General features: G+C 47.0%; 1 protein-coding gene across 1 annotated transcript in view; it reads left to right on the top strand.

The window, feature by feature from the left end:
* Positions 1–20,534, top strand: part of LOC130128779 (calcium/calmodulin-dependent protein kinase type II subunit beta-like) — a 116,710-nt gene extending 96,176 nt beyond the window's left edge. Inside the window, exons 15-20 of the mRNA XM_056298544.1 lie at positions 4,181–4,225; positions 7,615–7,663; positions 15,643–15,718; positions 15,842–15,936; positions 16,491–16,724; positions 20,105–20,534. Coding sequence (XP_056154519.1) covers positions 4,181–4,225; positions 7,615–7,663; positions 15,643–15,718; positions 15,842–15,936; positions 16,491–16,723 — 498 coding nt within the window. The 3' untranslated portion in view covers position 16,724; positions 20,105–20,534. The remainder of the gene's footprint in view (positions 1–4,180; positions 4,226–7,614; positions 7,664–15,642; positions 15,719–15,841; positions 15,937–16,490; positions 16,725–20,104) is intronic.
* The last annotated feature ends 763 nt before the right edge of the window (positions 20,535–21,297 follow it).

The raw sequence follows: 21,297 nt of genomic DNA, 5'->3' as shown, positions 1-21,297 counted from the left end.
TCAGCTCATTACAGGGATTAAAACAGACCGTCAGTCACGGGAAGGAAGTTAGAGAGGAGTCCAAAAGGACTCACATTTGGCCATGCACATGGGCGCCAAGTTCTGGAAAAGATTGTGGGTGCTCATCTAAAAGACAGACAAAAAAGTGCACATATTCTCCCAGACAACAAGCCTAACTACTGTCATTAAAATAAAATGAGGATTTATGTTTAGATGACCCTATCACATACCAAAACTTAAGAACGAATTGTTGATGGATTCTTTTTCACTCTAATGCGGGGCCTGATGGCCCACAGGCGTGCTTGCTAAGCTTAAACTGCAAACTGCATCGCAGTCATCATCGTTTCGATGGACTGCTGAAGTATGAAAGAATATAATATAGTTTTGAACTTTAATATTACTTCTGTACAAATTACTGTTGAAGGTTAGCAGTCTGAACTTTATCACATTTGGACAAAACTAAGAGGTATAACTGCTTTTGGTTTGGTTAAAGTGGCATATTTGGTAAATTCATGAAGTTAGAATCACACATCTTGGGCATCTGGGTAGCGGTCTATTCTGTTGCCTATCAACACGGGGATTGCCGGTTCGAATCCCTGCGTTACCTCCAGCTTGCTCGGGCGTCCCTACAAACACAGTTGGCCGTGTCTGCGGGTTGGAAGCCGGATGCGGGTATGTGTCCTGATCGCTGCACTAGCGTCTCCTCTGGTCGGTCAGGGGCGCCTGTTCAGGGGGGAGGGGGAACTGGGAGAATAGCGTGATCCTCCCACGCGCGACATCCCCCTGGCAAAAGTCCTCACTGTCAGGGTGAAAAGAAGCGGCTGGCGACTCCAAATATATATAGGAGGAGGCATGTGGTACTCTGCAGCCCTCTCTGGATCAGCGGGGGGGGGGGGGCAGCAACTGGGACAGCTTGGAAGAGTGGGGTAATTGGCCAGGTACGATTCGGGAGAAAAGGGGGTGGGGGAGTCACACATCTTGTGTTTGGTTTATTCTATCTAATGAGCAGGCACACACACACACATATATATATATATATATACGTATATATATAAATATATATATATATATATATTTATATATATAATTTTTTTTGGTTTATTTCATATTTTGGAGGCAGGAGTGTGGGGAAGGGGCAAAAATATTGGGGGTGCTCGAGTGCCTCAGCACCCACAGAGCTGGTGCCTATGGCCGTAAATCGACGGGGGGGAGGGGGCGACACCTGGAGTGGTATTATGGTAAAGCACTTTCCGTTTCCCTTTGATAAAGGTTCACGCCAGGTTTTTGTGCGTCTGTGTTCACAGTTGCTCCCTATTTGTGCAGACGTGGTAGGTGTTGAATTCGTTAGAGACCGTGTGCATTTACACACTCGAATGTGTGCAAGGAAGTATGGGCAAGCGTGATCACACAAAACCGTGTGGCAGAAGAGGTTTTCTATGTAGATGTGATTTCTTTGAGCTTTTCTGTGCCGTGATGGCTACACTATTGTCTGGGACTTCAGCTAGCTACCGTTTAGCCTTTCGCTACATTAAACCCTTCAGCACAGAGTTGAAGGCTGCGTCCCGCGGTCAAGCCATGGGGAGCCAGACGGGCTGACTGCCCTCACTAAGACAGTATCACAAGGAAAGCCTCAGATCATGTCAGAGGGGACATGGAGTTCATATTTTGAAGCATTGCTGCTCAGCGATTACTTTCATGTGAGGGAACCACAACATAAGTGGCCTTTTAGATGAAACCAGTAGCCATGTTTACTCAGCTACACCAATAGAAACTCCCAGGAGAGAGGACTGGCTTCCTAGCGAGGTCATCGGCAGTGCTTCGTGGTTAAACTCTGCCCCCCCCCCCCCATCTGCGTGGCGCTTTCAGCATTTCCCCCCGCGCCTTCCATCTGCAGACCCCAGGTAGTTTGTTCCTGTTCACTGATGTCTCCCAAGCTGTCGCCGCTGCCTGTTGCCCAGGGTGATGGTTGCCATGACGACATCGCCAGGGAGACAGCTAGCTGATGATTGGTCATCGCAAAAGGTGTCACTTCCTGGGGGGAGATGAGAGCTGGGGTGAACACGGTGGGGGGTGGGGCATGTGCGCACACGTTTGTGTGTGTGTGTGTGCCCCCGTGTTTATCGGGTGACAGTTTGCATCGGAGTGCAGTAAAAGCAGCAGAGAAAGGACAAGACATACAGTGAAGAACAGAAGTAAACAACATTTTAATGCAGTGATTGTTCACTCAGAGTCAAGGGGATTTCGCGGGGTCACAGTGTGACATAAAAATGCTGACAAAACACTTTCTAGACTCATCATCCTGTAAGACTTTGGTTTTATTCGATGTTTATGTATTCTTCTTTGTCATTTTAATTTTTGTGATAGATTAGCAGAAAAAAATGGTCATCACTGCCTGAAAGGGAATTGGTCCTACAGAAATCATCATTCGTGCATCGTTCTGCACACCAGCACCTGCAGCAGGGGTCAGTACCGTAGTCCGGATCTGTTTTGATGCAGGATGCTGAGCCAGTAACAGTCAGAATCACTGCTTGAAAGCAGCTCATTACTTTACTCAGCTAAAATACAACAATCTTAGGCGTCTGGGTGGCGTGGCGGTCTATTCTGTTGCCTACCAACACGGGGATTGCTGGTTCGAATCCCCCGCGTCACCTCTGGCTTGGTCGGGCGTCCCTACTGACACAATTGGCTGTGTCTGCGGGTGGGAAACCGGATGTGGGTATGTGTCCTGGTCGCTGCACTAGTGCCTCCTCTGCCTGTTCCGGGGGGAGGGGACTGGGAGTGAAACTCCTCACTGTCAGGTGAAAAGAAGCAGCTGGCAACTCCACGTGTATCGGAGGAGGCATGTGGTAGTCTGCGGCCCTCCTCGGATCGAGGTGGAGCAGTGACCGGGATGGCTCGGAAGAGTGGGGTAATTGGCCGAATACAATTGGGGCGAAAAAGGGGGGAAATCCAAAAAATATAAAAATAAAACTATGCGTGCTGGGACTAGCAGCAAGACGTTTAGTGGTAAACACAAATAGCCGGCGGCCTGCGTGCTGCTGTGCTTGAAGTGGAGACGGTGCTGAGGTAGGAAAGCTTTTAGCGTCCAACGGGGACTGGAGGGACTCGCTTGCGAGCAGCGTTGCAGAAAGACGAGCGGGGAGCCTTCATCCTCGGGGGTGGTCTAGCTGGGTCTCAGCAGCAGTGGTCCAGCCCCGCACTAATAATGTCCATTTCAGCTCACATCCTTTGGGTGGATCAGTCAACAATTTCAGTCTCGGCAGCCCTTGGCCCAGCAGCAGCAGATTTATTTATTTATTTAGTTAGTTGAGACTGCTGAAGTTGGCTTTGTCGTTCAGGCTTTTACTTGGTGGGGTGCCTACTTCATCTGCATGAGGGCACGTCACATTTCCATCGTATCGACCATTCTTCCTCCCTTTAACCTCGTCCGTCTGTTGCATTTGGGAAGCCTCGTTCAGGGCACGCTTGTGTCCGGGAGAGTGAGAGGGAGGAGTGGAAAAAAAGAAGCAAGTGGTGGTGTGTTTGTAGAGTGTGAAACAGGGTAGTGATGGAAAAGGGCGTCCGTGGTCAGAGAAATCCTTCCCCGGATGACTCAAGGTTTAAAAATCTAACACTCCTCTCTGCAGTCTGTACACTGGTCTGTTCCTCCAGCTATATCTGTGTGTGTGTGTGTGTGTGTGTGTGTGTGTGTGTTCTTTTCTGTGCATGTACAGAGAAAACAACAGACTCCAAATTACAGTCTGCAGCTCATCCACCCACTCCACCGCTCCAGAGGATTCTTCCATGTCTCCTCTGCCAACCTTAACTAGTTCTTTCTCTCTCACACTTTCTCTATCTCACACATCCTCCATCTCTCTCTCTCATCCTTCCTCTCCCTCTCTCAATGTGTCGATCCACCATTCATGTTGCTGTTTCTCCTACTTTTCCATCTATTTTCCACCTTTCTCCATCCATGTTTCTCCACCTTTATGTCACACTTCATGCCTCTTTCCCCCCTTTCTCTCTCTCTTCCCTCCCGTCATTTTTCTTTTTTGCTCCTTCATCTTCCCCTCCCCTTCTTGCTTCCCCGTTCTCTCTCTCTCTCTCTCTCTCTCTCTCTCTCTCTCTCTCTCTCTCTCTCTCTCTCTCTCTCTCTCTCTCTCTCTCTCTTTCCTCTCTCTCTTTCTCTCCTCCTCTCTAGGAGCCTCAGACTACTGTCATCCATAACCCAGTGGACGGGACGAAGGTACATTCATCATCCCCCTCGGTCCTAGCCTCCTACTTTACTTCTCCTCTTCCTCTTCCTCTTCCTCCTCCTTCCTCCCTCTGTGATCCGTCTTTCCTCCATGCATCAGTGTGAGCATAATGACACTCTGGTGGCTGATGTGTGTAAAGTGTGTGAATTTGTTTTTATATGTATGTGTATATATGTATGTATGTATGTATGTATGTGTGTGTGTGTGTATATATATAGATAAATAGATAGATAGATAGATATCTATATATCTGTATATAAATATATATCTATAGATATATATCTATAGATATATATCTATATCTATATCTATATCTATATATATATATATATATATAGTGTGTGTGTATTGCTTGAGGTTGATATTATGAGACGGATCTCCTCTTGGTGCATGTAGTGAAGTGTGTGGGTGGTGGTGGGGTGGAGTGGAGTAGGAAACGCTGCTTGCTTTCCTGTGATGCCGCTCCCTGTAGAGCACTTAAGGGAGAGATATAAGTTCTGTGAAAAACGCAAGTGGGACTCGCGGAGCAAAGGAGGCACCGCTTTAGCCACGACCTCTCCACCGCGTGCGACCCTTCCTAGCCGAACGAGCGGAATCGCTCGTGTGTGTCGGCTCCCATTGCGTGGCCATCTACAATCTACCCACCATGTTGCATGACTGGCCATGTTGCCGTCATTTGCAATCATCTCTGTTTCCCTTTCCTCCGTTTTGTTTATTTCCGCTCTAACCATCGTGTGGTAAACAAACATTAGGAGTCTGTATAGTATGCACATATTTGTGCGAGCTGACGTTTTCAGTGGTGGTTTGATGATTTTGTTTCCGCAGAGTCGGCCGACCACTTTAGAACCCATCTAGAACCATCCAGAAACCTGCCCACTACCTTCTCACCCCACCCCTGCAGATGATAGTTCAGCCCCTTCAAATTAATGCTTGTTGAGTGCCCGTCCAGTCAGACGGGGCATATAAGTGCACGCGGGGGTAAATACAGTAAACTGGAAGCATCTGGTTTTTGCCCTGCAAGGGGGAAGCAGAACGCGTCAGTATTTTTGCAAACAGAGTGTGAATTTGATGCGAAACGGAGCAGCAGAGAGAGGGGGTCAAAGCTTCACAAGTATTTTGGGTCATGGGCACACACTCCAACCAAAATAAAATCTGGTACCACAGATGCTCCCATGTTCATGTGGGTTTCCTCCAGTTAGCTCTGCTTGGCGCCCGCCGACCAAATACGTCCATGGTGGGTGGACTGCAGTCAGTTGCCCAGAGGAAAGAACAGAAGTGTGAATGATTTTGCGTGTGCTGACCCTGTGATGGACCGTTGACGTGTCCAGAGTGTCTCCCTACCTCCTGCCGTGCATGCTGGGATACATTCCGGCCCTCTACAGTGGGATTAAGCGGGGCATAGGCAAGGAAGGAATGAATGAATCTCACAAGTGTATCTACACACAAACCTGTTGGAGGCCCAGAACATGCCCAGCTGATAAGCCATACATGGTGATGAAAGTGTGTGTGTGTGTGTGTGTGTGCACTTTTAAATGTTCATGTTATGTGTCTGTGATTGATTCCTGATCCTGCATGACGTTACCAGAGAGAACACTGTCCTGTGGATATGGCTCGGTTTTTTTACATCTGTGTACATGTGTGCCTGCATGTGTGTGCATCTGCAGAGTGTGTATTGGCACTGGCCTGTGTGTACATTAGTGTAGCTTTGTTCCCAAGCCACCGTCCGGCTTTTCAATCATAGCAGAACGACATTAACCCCGGGTGGCCTTCGGCATGGCTGTTGATTCTGTGTTTGGGGATTCCGCGGGTTCTGCTACCTGTCGTGTGTTTTTTATGAGACCGGTGTGTATCTGGGTGTGCCCAGTGGCCAGCCCATACCTGTCTGGCATTATTCAGGACCATTGTCACTTCAGTATTATTAGGCCTAGTGGTCTTTCTTTTATTTGCCTACATGCACACTCACTCCTCTCTCTCTCTCTCTCTCTCTCTCTCTCTCTCTCTCTCTCTCTCTCTCTCTCTCTCTCTCTCTCTCTCTCTCTCTCTCTCTCTCTCTCTCTCTCTCGTATTTCTCTCTCACTCTCCCCCTGTCTCTCCATTTCTCTCTCCTCTCTCTCGCTCTTTCACTCGCTCTCTCTCTGTTTCCCTCCCGCTCTCCCCCTTTCTCCCTGTCTCTGTCTTGCTCTCCTCCCCTCTCTTTTCCACTCCCCTCCTCCTCTCTCTTGCGCCTCTCTCTCTCGCTGTCTGTCTCTCTTAGTCTCTATCTCTTGAGGTGACAAAGTTCTCTTAAGAAAAATACAAAAAGCCCTTTTCCCCTGTTATTTTTCTCTTCCTGCTCATGCACGTTTGTGCCTGTGCCTCTGTGTACCTCTAATGAGGTCACCAAGTCCCTGCTTCCCTGTTCTCTCTTCTCCTCTCCTCTCCATGCAGGAGGAATTTCAGCTCATTTAATCTGCTAATTGGAAAACGAGGGGCGAAGCGCCCCTCTGGCAAAAGCCCAAGGACAGATAGATAGATAAACTGTTAGACAGACAGACAGATTGAGAGGTAGATATGTAGACAGGTGGATTGATTGGTAGGTTTATTGATCGGTAGGTAGGTGTTAGTAGATAGGTAGATGGATGGATAGGTGGCTTGGGAGAGACACCTTATTGGCTGCTAGAATATATTCCAGGCACTGCTATCTGAGCGGACGGATGGATGATTGTTCCTATCGGGTTTCGATCGGATACAGTGAAGGAAAGGATCATCAGGATGAGGGAAGACACAAATGGCCACACATATGGTACATCCTGACACACACACACACACACACACACACACACACACACACACACACACACACACACACACACACACACACACATGGATACACACAAAACAGATGAGGGAGAGGGAGCTGGTTGGAAGACAGGAAAAGAGGTTTAAATTCAAGGATGGATAGGTTGACTATAGATTATAATAGTTGTGTATGCGGTTACTTGGGCCAGTAGATTGAAGCAGAAAATGTTTGGCGAGCATCTTTTTGACCTAATTTCTGGCTATGTAGCTCATCGCCTGTCCTCTTTTTGAGCGAGTTGTCGGGCGGGTCGTGACTAACGCAATAACAACACACTAAAATACCGGGATGTTGTGTGTCAGCACGTGAAATGAGTCTTCGGTGATGGGCTGCATTACATCTGATGCTTCTGTGACCGCTTTTGAAACTCTGAAGCCAACATGGTGACCGGGGAACTTCCTTCTTCTGCCATCTTATACTCTCAGTGTGAACAAGCATCCTTTGAACACTCTGTGTGTGTGTGTGTGTTGTGTTGTATTGTGTTGTGTTGTGTATAATGACATAATGACTCAAATTAACAGTTTCTTTCTCTTGGATGTTCAGGAATCGTCTGACAGCAGCAACACCACAGTGGAGGACGAGGATGTAAAAGGTAAGGATGAACAAATTTAAAAGATAAGATCAGGAGGAGAGTCAGGAGACCTTGTTATCTCTCAGTTGGTCTCCGTAAACTAGGAAGTCTAGTCAGTCACGTGACAACGAGCAAGGTATATCACCCCAGAGGAAGAGTATCCTACTCTTCATAGTCTTTTCTTCGTGATAAAGACGACATCGTTTCTTTAAGTTCTGAGCATCATTTGGGGACACGAGAAGTCTTCATGAGCCCAACGACATGCCTGCATGTGATAGCAGAGATAAAAAAAGAGCTGCTATTATTGTTATTAACTGCTTGGCCGTGTCAATGAAATGTAAATTAGACTATTTAAAATTACCAATATTTATTTTTAAAACCAAAAGACCAAAAATTGTATTTAAAAAATCAGATTGGGGACAGGCTGAGTTACATGTTCAACGTATATAATTAAGTAATGCTAATGAGGGTGTCCGAGTAGCATGGCGGTCTATTCTGTTGCCTACCAACACGGGGATCATCGGTTCGAATCCCCGTGTTGCCTCCGGCTTGGTTGGGCGTCCCTACAGACACAATTGGCTGTGTCTGCGGGTGGGAAGCTGGATGTGGGTATGTGTCCTGGTCGCTGCACTAGAACCTCTGATCAGTTGGGGCGCCTGTTCGGGGGGGGGGGGGGGGGAGTAGTGTGATCCTCCCACGCACTACAACCCCTTGGTGAAACTCCTCACTGTCAGGTGAAAAGAAGTGGCTGGCAACTCCGTAAGTATCAAATGACGTGGTAGTCTGCACCCCTCCCCGGATCAGCAAAGGGGGTGGAGCAGCGACTGGGACGGCTCGGAAGAGTGGGGTAATTTGCCAGATACAATCGTCTATGCATAACTGTAGTCCACCGACTTCCGGTTTCTACTGCAGCGGTCATACCAGTTTCCTGTTTGTTGGCGTGTGCTATTGATAATGGCGCATTTTTCACTATGCCTGCAAGATTTACCATGGATAAATGTCAACCACATGCACAAAAAGTTCCGTCGCTGGCTGGCCAGGTGAGCTGGCCACCTAACTTGATATGTACAACTGGAAAGTTTTCACCCGTTTGCTGGTAGGTGCAGGTGAAAGTTTGTCGACAGTTCTGTGCATGTGGTTGACATTTATCCATGGTGAATCTTGCAGGCATCGTTGAAAATATGCCATCGTCAATAGCACACGCCAACAAACAGGAAACTGGTATGACCGCTGCAGTAGAAACCGGAAGTCAGTGGCCTACCGTTGTGCACAGAGCTGATGGGGAGAAAAGGGGGGGAGTAACATTAAGGGTTGGCCAGTAAATTTGTACTGACTACTCTTCATAAAGTAACGCAGATTCATCACTCTGGTCAACATGCTGTCCTCTTCCTTTTCTTCTTCTGACCCTTTTTTTTTTTTTGCTGACCCCCGGTGCGCGCGTGTGTGTGTACTGGTGCGGCGCCGCAAGAGCACGTGGTACAAACAGCAGGGATTGTGCTCTGTGCTGCCTCTAGTGGTCATAAACTCGTCTAGATAGAAAAGTGTAGCATAATAAATGCTGGTAGCCACTGCTGTGCCGACAACACTGGGCGAGGGCGAAGATGTATGTTTGTGTATCTTTTCAGTACACAGTCACTGCCCTCTGGTTTACATGGCGTGTCAGTTATCAGCTACGTGCTCTGACGTCAGCGTAGTCGAGTCCTCGGCGTGGCACCTCTGAGGACTTGTGTTTGCTTTGATGAGTTTTAAAGGGAAAAAAACGACTTGTTGCATAGCGGTAAGGAGTTTGGAGGGAGTTGTGTGCTGCTCCCTGGCTGTCTGTGTACTACATGTAAAAGCAGCCTACTTGGTCACATCATAATGCTGTTCTCGTAAATTGTTTTAGATTTTCACATTACGGCTGAGGCCAGCAGGTTCGCGCGGTGTTTTGAGGAGCGTAGGCAGGACACCGCCCATCCGAAATTAACCCCAGACTTGTGTGACTATGTGTGAGATGAGTCGAACGGATTTTCTTCACAATCGATGAGCTCAGGTGGTAAAGATTGAACGTTTTACAGTTGACGACCGGGGTACGTGAGGTAGCAGTGATTCATGACGTAGAGGGACGGAGGCGCCCTCACTCACCCAGAGGTGGCAAAGCCAGGTCCAGAAAGTACAAATCCGAACCATGTATTTCTTCCACCCATGTGCTAAATCGGCTGACTTCATAACCCTATCAAGCTGAAGAGGGGTTGATTAGAATCAGTTGGTTTAGCACATGGGTGGAGCAAATACATGGTTAGGACTTTTACTTTCTGGAGTTGGATTTGCCACCTCTGCACTCACCGTGTGCTAGAAATGGTCAGATTGTGTCTCTTCAGTAACAGTTGGAGGTCCAACAGTTGACCTCTTATTGCCCCACTGCTGTTGTGTCAGAGAGAGCGAGAGAGAGAGAGTGTGTGTGTGTGTGTGTGTGTGTGTGTGTGTGTGTCAGTCATGAATGCAGTATTTCAGTGCCAAGTGTACAAACCTACTGCCCCCCCCCCCCCCCCCGGTTTCCCTCTCGGCTCTACTGTGCCATCCCTCTGTGTGCAGTGGACACACCCGACCCCTTCCAGCTCCTTTCACTGTATCAGCCTCAACCACCACCACAAATGAACCCCACCCACCACCCCACTTCCACCTCCACCACCCCCAGATTCCCACCCCCAGCAAACGCAGAGGGCAAGGGCATCTTGCATGAGGGGTTAGGCTGGGTTGGTATTTTTAGCCCCCCCCCCCCGGCGGCAGGACGCGGTGTAAGAGTGACCTAAGAGGAGTTAAAGGCGCACCACCCCTTCTAGTGCCACCTTGGGATAGTGGGGGTTAGAGGCGCATCGATTCGAAGCCTGTAAGACGTAAGTGACAGGTAGCACCGCGGCAGACTGGGAGAGCCAGGTGAGGGTGTGGAGAAGGACTTCTTGCCTTGAACTGCGATGGTTTTAGCTGCTTTGGCCTTTGTGGGATCTGGTCAGGTCAGTGTGTGTGTGTGCGTGTGTGTGTGTCTGTGTGTGTGCGCAGGCTGGACAGCTGGCTTGTAATCCAACGCCTGTGCAAACTGATGGAGCATCTGAGCACATAACTGTTCTGTTACTCCTGGTACTCTTATAGCAGAACATGTTAGACGCTAGTCTGCGAACTATTTCACAGTATCTGCCATAATTCACATTCTGGACTGAAAGATCTGCGTTCGGACCTGGTCTGAATAACTGTAAGTGGGTAGACACGGCGGATGGGAGGGGGTAAAACTCTTTCAGTGCTGTTTTATAGTGTAATACTGGTGTGTCTGCTGTGGTTCGTAGATGATATGGATTTTACCCATCTACCAGTCAGTGTGCCATCACATGTTTCTCGCTGCCGGCTGTTTGAACACATAAGCGTTAATGAGTAACCCCCCCCCCCATTTAAATGGCCATTTCCACCGTCATAACCCTGTGGCATCATGACACGCTGCAGTCATCCTCACTCAGAGCTGTCGTTGATGTCTCAATAAAACCATGCTAGAACCCGCCCAGAACTTTTCTGACCAAAACCTTTATCAGCTGAAGAAGAACAGCCAGGTTTGTGTGTTGTTATCAGCTGAAGAAGACCAGCCAGGTGTGTGTGTTGTTATCAGCTGAAGAAGACCAGCCAGGTGTGTGTGTTGTTATCAGCTAAAGAAGACCAGCCAGGTGTGTGTGTTTTTACCCAGGGATTCTTTTGTTTGCCTCCACCATGTTGTTCCAGCCCCTCCTCACCCCGTCTCCATTATTCACCACATCATGTCTGTTTCTTCTTCTCTGTTCCTCCGTCCCTGTGTGCGCTTAATTCATGTGTGTTGTTGTTGTGTTTGTGTTTTTCCCATTCGTCTGTTGTGTTGTATCTGTGCTTGTTTGTGCTCCTCGTTGTGTGTGTGTGTGTGTGTGTGTATGTATGTTTGTGTGTGTTGTATGGGTGTGTGTGTGTGTGTGTGTGTGTGTGTGTGTGTGTGTGGGTGGGTGTGGATGGTGTGTGTATACACGTGCATGTTTGGTGTGTGATCAGGGAAGAGTTTAGACAACAGCCCAGTTAAGACCCAGTCCAGCATCAGCTCCCAGCCCGATACCACTCGGGGCCCCACTCCGGCTGTCTATTGTAAGTCAGCATGGCGCCGCAATAAAGCCCAACATACATATGTACACACACACACACACACACACACACACACAGACACACACAATAACCAATACTTGACTCAGACACACACAATAACCAATACTTGACTAACGCCAACTTGTTTGTGTTCCTTTCAAAGTCACTACATTTTCTGAGTGTCTCACATCACCACTTATACTACTAATACTTATACTACTAAACGTATACTACTAAACTCCTGACGCAGCCAGCTGTGTCCATGACGGCTTGGTAATATACTCCAAAAGGCTCCTTCCTACCTTCATGATTCCTCCATCATGTTTTCAGAAGATCGTCAACTGACAATATGGACACGTCAGTGTCGCTTACATAACTTCAGTTACTACTTTTCACACCCAGATAGTCACAAATGAAAACTGGTTATCCATTTCAGACAAATAAATAAATCGTCATCTTTGCAGAGCTGTGTACTGCATCTCATCTTCTAGCATCCCATCCCTCTCCATATTGTCGTGCTGCTGTGCTCTACTATTCCGCCCACGCTGTCTGGAGCGACTCACTGCTTCCCCCACGTGGATATAATCAGAATGACAACAATGCTGCACTGTCACTGTATGCCAGGGATAGGCAACATGGTCCAGAAAGGTCCGGTGTGGGTGCAGGTCTTTGCTCCAACCAAGGAGTTACACACCTGAGTCTACCAATCAAGGTCCTTAGCAAACACTGTTGATTGATCTATAGAATCAGGTGTGTAGCTACTTGGTTGGAACAAGACCTGTACCCACACTGGACCTTTCTGGACCATGTTGCCTATCCTTGCTGTATGCCATGGTGTCAACTGTAGCAGTTCCAAGCATGGGCTCTTTTTAACGAGTGGAGTTTGTTTTGAGTTACCATCACTTTCTTTGTCTGGGTCAGAGTTTGTCTTGGAGAGCTCTCGGGGTGGGGGGGTTACACCAGCCATACCCCGGCACTTACGCATTAAATAAGGACCTAGTGAACTGACGCTGGAGTAAACAAATCTGTATTGCTGTTAGCAATTCTGTCAGATCGGCTACTGACACAGAAACCGGTGCTGTCAGTATCTCATGTGGCTGGAGACCTTGCGGACCCGGTGCTCTCCAAGATGCTCCAAGATCCGTGCTGTGGTAAAATGTTCCATTCAGGACTGTTGTCTTCCATTTTTTGCTTTCCTCCAAACGACTCAAACCGCTGTCCTTGCTTCAGCCACCACAAAGTTCGCCGACCTGCTGGGTTCAGTGCGAAGGGGCTCCGGGCCCACATCCGACGGGGAGGGGGGAACAAGCACCCTGCCTCCTGCAGCACTCTCTGCCCCCTCCCCACCTCACACCCCTGTCGTCCCCATGCAGAGTAAGTAGAACAGCATGGCAGCAGGGAATCCCGGCCTCTCCCCGGAGGAGAATAATCAGCTACAAGTAGTCGTAACAGTAATGAGACACATGGTCTTGTAGGGCGGAAAGCTAGTGTTGCGCCGACCTCGGTAAGTTGAATATTCCGACTGGGTTGCGCTGCTGATCACGATGGGAATGGAGATGCAGCGGCATCTTGACTGGGGTGTCACCAGCAGTACAACCTAGTGGAAATTGTCAACTTAAAGAGGACAGTGAGACACTAGTTTTCTGACCTCTGTGGCCTTGTGTTTAATTAACGTTTGACAAAAATGAACCCCCGTTGCCCTTTTGCTCTGTTGTGTGGTAAGATGACACACAAGCCAAAGAGTCACCCTAGGTCTGTCTGTCATGTCAAGTTCCGTCTGGGGGAAAGTAACTGCAATGAGTGAAAATAGTTTTCTGGTTTTTTATTATTATTATTATTATTATTATTATTATTATTATTGTTATTATTATCAGCACTATTATCATTAATAGTTTAGCTCAGTGCAGCTCATTCATGTTCTTTTTTCACGACTAATACTTTCTCTCCAGTCGTTCTCTGCACCTGTACCATTCATCTCCTTCCTGCCTTTTTTTTCTCTCCTCTGCGCTCCATCCATCCCCATCCCCACTCCTCCCGTCCCCTGCCTCTGTTCCCCCCCCCCGTGATGACCCGCCCAGTATCTCGACTCACGGACCTGGTGAGCAGCGTGCGCAGGGTGCCGGCACCCCATGCCCCGGAGGCCACGGAGGCCTCCCTGGTACCGGCCCCCAGCGCCAAGCCTGGGCCCCTACCCGCACACACCACCTCCCCACCTCCCCCCCACTCTCCCTCCCAGAGTGAGTACAGCGCATGGAACCCCCCCCCCAACCCTTCCCCTCTCCCCTTTTGACATCCTCTATGGTCGTGTATGGGGGGGAGGGGGCTAATCATTTGTCATGACAGTGTTTGGATGAAGGCCTGTGTGTGACCTCACGGCATGTTTAACACAGCCCATACTACGGCTCTGGGTAGATGCAGTGGTCTCAGGTGAACTAGAAGGTGTTGTTTCACTGGCACGGTTGAGAGATGACTGTGTGTGCTGTTGTATACTGAGGCCTATTGATGCCCTTTGCATTGTGCCACAAATAAGCCAGAGTGAGTTGTGTGTCCTTAAAGCTCCAGTAAGTGATATTATCCATATTAACAGTGAATCACATGATTCCTTGTCATTTGAAAGTATCGCTTGCACTTCCGATCGCACTGAGAATCAACACTTTGTAGTCTACAGTTTTCATCAACCAGAGACGGGCTTCACTTCCAGCTCATTGTTGACATTATCCGGCCTCCATATGGCACCTTAGTGGCTTATCCATGGTTTGATAGGTGGGAGAGAGGTGCCATATTCACACTGGATAATGTCAACAATGAGCTGGAAGTGAAGCCAATACCCGTCTCTGGTTAGTGAAAGCTGTAGACTTCAGTGTTGATTCTCAGTGTGGTCGACAGTACAAGGAGTCACTTGATTCACTGTTAATGTCCAAAATATAACTCAATACAGCCTTAAAAGTACCTAGATTGCTTTTGCTTGGATGAGAATTAATGGTTTAAATACGGAAATTTTGTCTCCCCTAATACTTTTGGTGACAGTAGGAGATGCCTTGTGTCCTTGTGTGATGTAGGAATACTGTTATTGTGTTTTTGACATTGCGCTCCATATTTACAGAGGTAAGTTCTTTATTGTCCATACACTCCGCTGATTTGATGGTCTGGCATGGTATGGTTTTATATCATATTACTTATCAGTAGGATGGGCGCTGAGTGCTATGGAGACTGCCATACATCATGATGCACGTGTAATGTGCGCCTGAATAAACTGCAGGACCACACAGACAACGCACATTGTGGTTGTCTGTGCCACATAGCAACCACCTTTTCTGAAGCATATCCATGGCTCAGCGTTTTCGGTTTTTATTTTTCAAAGCCATCCAGCATGCCGAATTTCGCCACAAGAGGACACTGTTACACAACCTCACATGAACAGGAACAACTTTTGGATCCGTGGAAACATAAAATCCGGGGGAAAATCAGTTTAAACCGATCTGCCCCTTTTAAAAAATCTGGGTGTTTTTTCTGTGAAAATCGGTAAAAACCGAAAACGCTAAGTCTTGAGCATATCTCAACTCTAACGTCATCATCTCACTGAGGAAAACGGAAATAGACTCATTTAGCTACAGAGCACATTGCTGAACACATTATGCAACCCACAAAAAAAATATAAAATTCAGGTCATTTCAAGTTTCTCCAAAGTCACATGACAGATGGTGTCTGTTAATGTGCGAGCATGTCTGTCTGGAGCGTACTTGCGTTTGTTTTTAGCCTCTGCACTGGTGTGCGAGTCGAAGGTGCCAATGGTTTTTGCAAACTAAATCAGTTCAGGCATGTGCTGGGTTTGCCTGTATGACTGATTCCAACTCTAACTGCTTTCCCCGCAGCACGCAAACAGGAAATCATCAAGATCACTGAGCAGCTGATAGAGGCAGTCAACAACGGCGACTTCGAGGCGTACGCGTAAGTCATTGTTTTCGTAATTGCTTCGGGTCATCTGTTTGCATATTTTTGGTTTTCTCACATAAGAAGTGACGTCAAGTTTCTTAGTGCTTTGTTGCGTTGACCTGTCCTTTACTCCTGCAGTAAGATCTGTGACCCGGGACTGACCTCGTTTGAGCCTGAGGCCTTGGGGAACTTGGTAGAGGGCATGGATTTCCACCGGTTCTACTTTGAAAACCGTAAGAATTCTCCCTCACATGTGTCGATTCTTTTAGAAGCTTTCAGTTGTCTCCTTTTCTCAAACAAATACACAATGTTGACCCAATGGGGCGATGTATTGGGTTTCTTGTTGTCAGTAAAGCACTTGTGTTGTTGCAGTACTCCTCATAGCCATGGACCCACAAGTCATTATGGATTGTACATTTAAGATGCAGGTTTATATACTTGCTTGCAATACACATTTACCCTCTGAGTTCAGTAAAGTTGACCTTGACCTTGCTTTTAAATGTGTTCAATGTGGAGCTTTTTTTTAAAATATTACTTCTCATCTTGGACTTTTTATTGCAATGTGTTCCTAATTTTTTATCTCTAAATGTTACTTTTAATTGTTTTTATACCTTTTGTAAACTAACCATTACTCTCGTGCTTTTAGCAAAGTACCACATCAAGTCTATCGGTATTATCAGCAGCGGCAGTCTCAGAAGCATCATTGTTTAACCCATGGGTGCTCTTGATATTTTCAGCCTCTGTCTTTCTTCCACATACATAACCCCCCAACCCCCAACCCCTCCAGTTCTGGCTAAGAACAGCAAGCCCATCCACACCACCATCCTGAACCCTCACGTCCACCTGATCGGGGAGGATGCAGCCTGCATCGCCTACATCCGCCTCACCCAGTTTGTGGACGGCCAGGGACGGCCGCGCTCCAGCCAGTCGGAGGAGACCCGCGTGTGGCACCGCAGAGACAGCAAGTGGCAGAACGTCCACTTCCACTGCTCGGGTGCACCAGCTGCGCCGCTCCAGTGAGGTATGGAGCAGGGGTCACACTGGGAGTACTGGGGGGAGGAAACTGACGATGTGTTTCACTTACACCAATTGTAACCCACTTCCACAGCACAGCTGTTTTTACAGTTCTCCACAGTGTGTCTAGAAAAAGCCCGATCAACAGGTCGCATGACACCTAGAACATCAGTATGATTGAAGGGATTGTCTTTAATTTCTTCAGTTTTGGTGGAGTTGGGTCATCTGATAGTTTGCTTTTGTACCATAAATTGCACCATTCCAATCGAAACGAACGTGACCCTGAACATGCAGAAAGTTGCTCCATGGGCATCCAGGTGGAGTGGCAGTCTATTCCGTTGCCTACCAATACGGGGATCACCAGTTTGAATCCTAGTGTTACCTCAGGCTTGGTTGGGCATCCCTACAGACACAATTGGCCGTGTCTCCGGGTGGGAAACCGGATGTGGGTATGTGTCCTGGTTGCTGCACTAGCACCTCCTCTGGTCGGTCGGGGCGCCTGTTTGGGTGGGGAGTGGGAACTGGGGGGAATAGCGTGATCCTCCCACACACTACATCTCCCTGGTGAAACTCCTCACTGTCAGGTGAAAAGAAGCGGCTGGCGACTCCACATGTATCGGAGGAGACATGTGCAAGGCTCAGCATTTTCAGTTTTTATTTTTCAAAGCCATCTAGCATGCCGAATTTCGCCACAAGAGGACACTGTTACATAACCTCACACAAACAGCAACAACGTTTGGATCTGTGGAAACATAAAAACTGGGTTTTAAATCAGTTTTGAAATCTGGGTATTTTTCAGTGAAAATCGGTAAAAAACCGAAAATGCTGAGCCTTGGACATGTGGTAGTCTGCAGTCCTCCCCGGATCGGCAGAGGGGGTGGAGCAGCGACTGGGAAGGCTCGGAAGAGTGGGGTAATTGGCTGGATACAATTGGGGAGAAAAAGGGACAACATTTTTCGAAAGAAGGTAAAAAAAAAGATAATTGCTCCATTAATGTGGCGTCAGGTACATCTGAAGAATGAATTTCCAACCAGAAAGTACACACAAACAGAATACCAAGTCCAATAAATGATGTTGGAAAGTGGAGGTTTATGATATTCCAAGTTACCGAGACATAAGTGTAGCCTTTCACCTCTCGAGAACATGACAGTTTAGCAGTCGACGGTAAGAAAACGGAGTTACTGCGTTAAAAAACCTACAAACATTTTGTGTTCTCTTCATTATCCTGCAAAAGCTAATAACAGCTTTGCAGATGTCTTTAAAAAGCAACGTAGGCACAGCATTGTTAGCTTTTGGACTAACACCATCATGTTTTCTCCTCCTGACCAGTCGCACATGAACGCTAACCAGATTGGAAGAAACACGTCACCACAGCAAGCGTTCACATGCAGGTCACAAGTTTCGACAGCAAGCTAACCCAGCGGTAGCATGCGTGTTTTGGTGAAATAGGAAGATCAACAATGTCATTTGATATGTTAACATTGAGAAACTTATGAAGCTTTATTAAGCATTCAAATAAACCCACATTTGCCATGCAGGGGCCATTACATTAGAAAACTTGTCAGGAGTGGCAGACCTCGCCATTTACCAGGAACGACCCCTCAGCGAAAAATAGCACACACAAGAACCTTTTTGCTGGTGAAGCGGCAAGTAGGCAAGTAGTTGGTTGGTTTAGAAGCTGACACGAGCTTAGTCATCAAGAGAGATAGTCTCAACAGCTGTAACAACAGGGACTATCAGTGACTCATTGTATAGATATGAGTTTGGTAAGACAGGATCTGCAGGAGTAGCTGGAGTTGAACTAATTTTGTTTATGAGCTCAACAACCTTATTGCAGAAAAGTCTAGAAACTCATGGGCTGTGAATGGTGAGCAGCTAATAGACAGCTGGTTTTTAGTAAGTTTAGATACAGTGAGAAAGAGAAATCTGGGGTTACGTTTATTAATATTAAGTGAGAGAGATACACTGCTTTTGCAGCAGATGCTTGTATTTCAATAAACACTCATGCCACGACAGGTAAAAAACTTCCAATTTTGATTTTCACCATTTATGTTCCAGTCTCCTGCAGGCCGCTTAAGAGTACGTGTCTCATGGTTAAACCAGGGTGTAGGCCTCTTTAGTTGCCTAGCTGTGGTAGTGAGAGGTGCAGCTGAATCCAGGAGACTAGAGAGGGCCACATTTAAGTCACTAGTGAGATATTCAACAGACTCAGTGAAAGGAGCCAAGACTACAGGCAGCTGCTGGCCAAATGCAGCTATGGTGGAGGGACCAGTGTGGCGAGTGGCAATTTCATCTGTGCCGCCATTAACAGGACAGGCCAATAAAGCTTTAAATTTGATGAGAAAATATCTGACCCAGCAGATATGGTTGGCAAGACAGTCAGATCAGAAACAGCTATCCCTTAAGATAAAACCAAATCAAGGGTGTTACCACTGCAATGAGTCGATTCTTGAACAAACTGAGTGAACCCAAAAGTATCCACAAGCACCAGAAAGGCTTTACTTAGAGGATCAGCAGCCTTATTCAGATGAATATTGAAATCACCAAGGATTAGAATCTCATCAGAGTGAGTAACAAGACCTCAGATGAGTGAGTAACAAAGCCTCAGATGGGGATGGGACGGCTCGGAAGAGTCAGGTAATTGTCCGGATACAATTGGGGAGAAAAGGGGGGAAATTAAAAGAAAATAAATCTAAAACCTATGTGGACAATGTCTCTAATTTAATTTCAAGAAGTATTTCAAACTACATCACCTGCAACCTAATCAGAATTTCTTATGTAAAACGATGTCATACGTAGTTCCCAAGGTAACATGGTAGATATGGACACCGTGGTTGCGTCTGAAATCACATACTACGTACTACATACTACATAAGTGTACTATCTTCCAGCATACTACTCAATTATGAATGAAAAGCACAAACTGGATATACTTTGTCGCAGCACGGCACCACTTCCTGTCATCTCTTTGGGGGTTAGTGATGACACACTGTGTGTAACCTTCTACCAGTGTGGTGACTCACATCTGTCTTTAACAAGATGGGAAAAGTAATACTGAAATGTAAATACTGACATGTAATACTTGCGTTTAAATGTTTCCACCGTTCTGCCTGTTGGGTTTTGTGTTGCCCTCCACCAGTGTTGGTCATTGTCGTGAAGTATTGCAGTGCATTGTGGGATTTTCATGCCAGCACAGTGTCTAGTGTTTGCATACTCCCAGTATTTCTTTGGATGTGCTATGACATCCGGGTACTTTTCACACACTATTTGGTGCATACTGTGGTTTTGGACATGCTGTGTGTACATAAATACGTGTATTTAATGTATATTATACAAGTTGTACATGATGTTCAAATATCTGAGGCTGAATTTTATTTTCACTTTCAGGGGAAGAACGCCACAGATATGTCTGATAAGAGTGCTCTGCTGGAGAGAGAAAGGGAGAGAGAGGAGGAAGAGCATGGGATGGGATGGAGGAACATGTCCAGTGTCCTGTAGGGTGGGCAGGGCTCTGGGTTTTCAGCATCGCTGGGCACCCGGCCTCAGCCCCCAGCATGCATCTCTTCTTTCTACTATCACCGCCCCCTGTCTGTCGCCTGCACCACTGCACCCTCGGACGCTCGTCCAACAGCAATCCAGTGTCGCCGACAACTGTCCCTGGACTCCCCCCACCTCTCGTCTCACCTCCCCTCCTCTGGCCCACCTAGGGGGCGGATTGCTGGGATGGGAAGTAGGGAGGTGTTCAGCGATTTAAAAACTGTTTGTTTCTTCTTCCTGTGGTCTCTCCCCTCCTCCGCTACGGCTTTGTGAAACAACCCTCCCCTTTACTCCCGTGATTCTACACGTGTGACACAAATACTGCACTGGAACTACAGTATGTAAAGTTATAAGTAAAATCTGTTATCATTACTATAATTATCATAATTAACTATGACTATTATTACACAGTCGCAACTGTATATGTAATTTGTATCATTTGAAATTCTTGATGCCAGTGGTTTCTAGAGTTGAAAGAAATTTCTTTTTCTTTTTTCGTTGTTGTTTCTCTCTATCTTTTTAAGGAAGCATGATCCCCCCACCCCACCCCCACCCAATATTCACAGTGGCTGTATTTTATTGTGGCTATTAAGTGGAAAAATTATATTGGCAGTTTTTGTAATTCGCTTCGTGTATGTTAACTATTATACCGCGCCCAAACTTATGTTGATGAAAACTTTTTTTTCTTTTTTTTTTGGAAGGGGTGTGTATGATGGGGTGTCAAATGTGAATTTAAGAGTGTGAGTGCTTGTGTGTTTGTGATGTTAAGCAGGTATATGATGTCTTGCCAGCAGAAAAATTAGAATTTTGTACGGTCCGAGACACCTTGAGCTCCCTTCAGTGTGGCCGGCTAAAGCTGGGATGAGTTAAGTACTGCGTCTTCCTGTGCCGAATCTAGAATTTTTCAAACGTACCAAGCGAGGCATGTGCAAGTATGATCCATCATGATCTGGATTTGTCATCTTTGTGTTAAAAGACAGCTTAAGTGACATTAATGAAGTGTCTAACGTGCTGATGGCATAATTATCGTCGAGCTCTCTAGC

Source organism: Lampris incognitus, chromosome 1 (assembly GCF_029633865.1).
Source record: "Lampris incognitus isolate fLamInc1 chromosome 1, fLamInc1.hap2, whole genome shotgun sequence".
NCBI classification, from domain to species: domain Eukaryota; kingdom Metazoa; phylum Chordata; class Actinopteri; order Lampriformes; family Lampridae; genus Lampris; species Lampris incognitus.
Note: the sequence above shows the minus strand (reverse complement) of the source record. Positions and strands in the feature narration are given on the sequence as shown.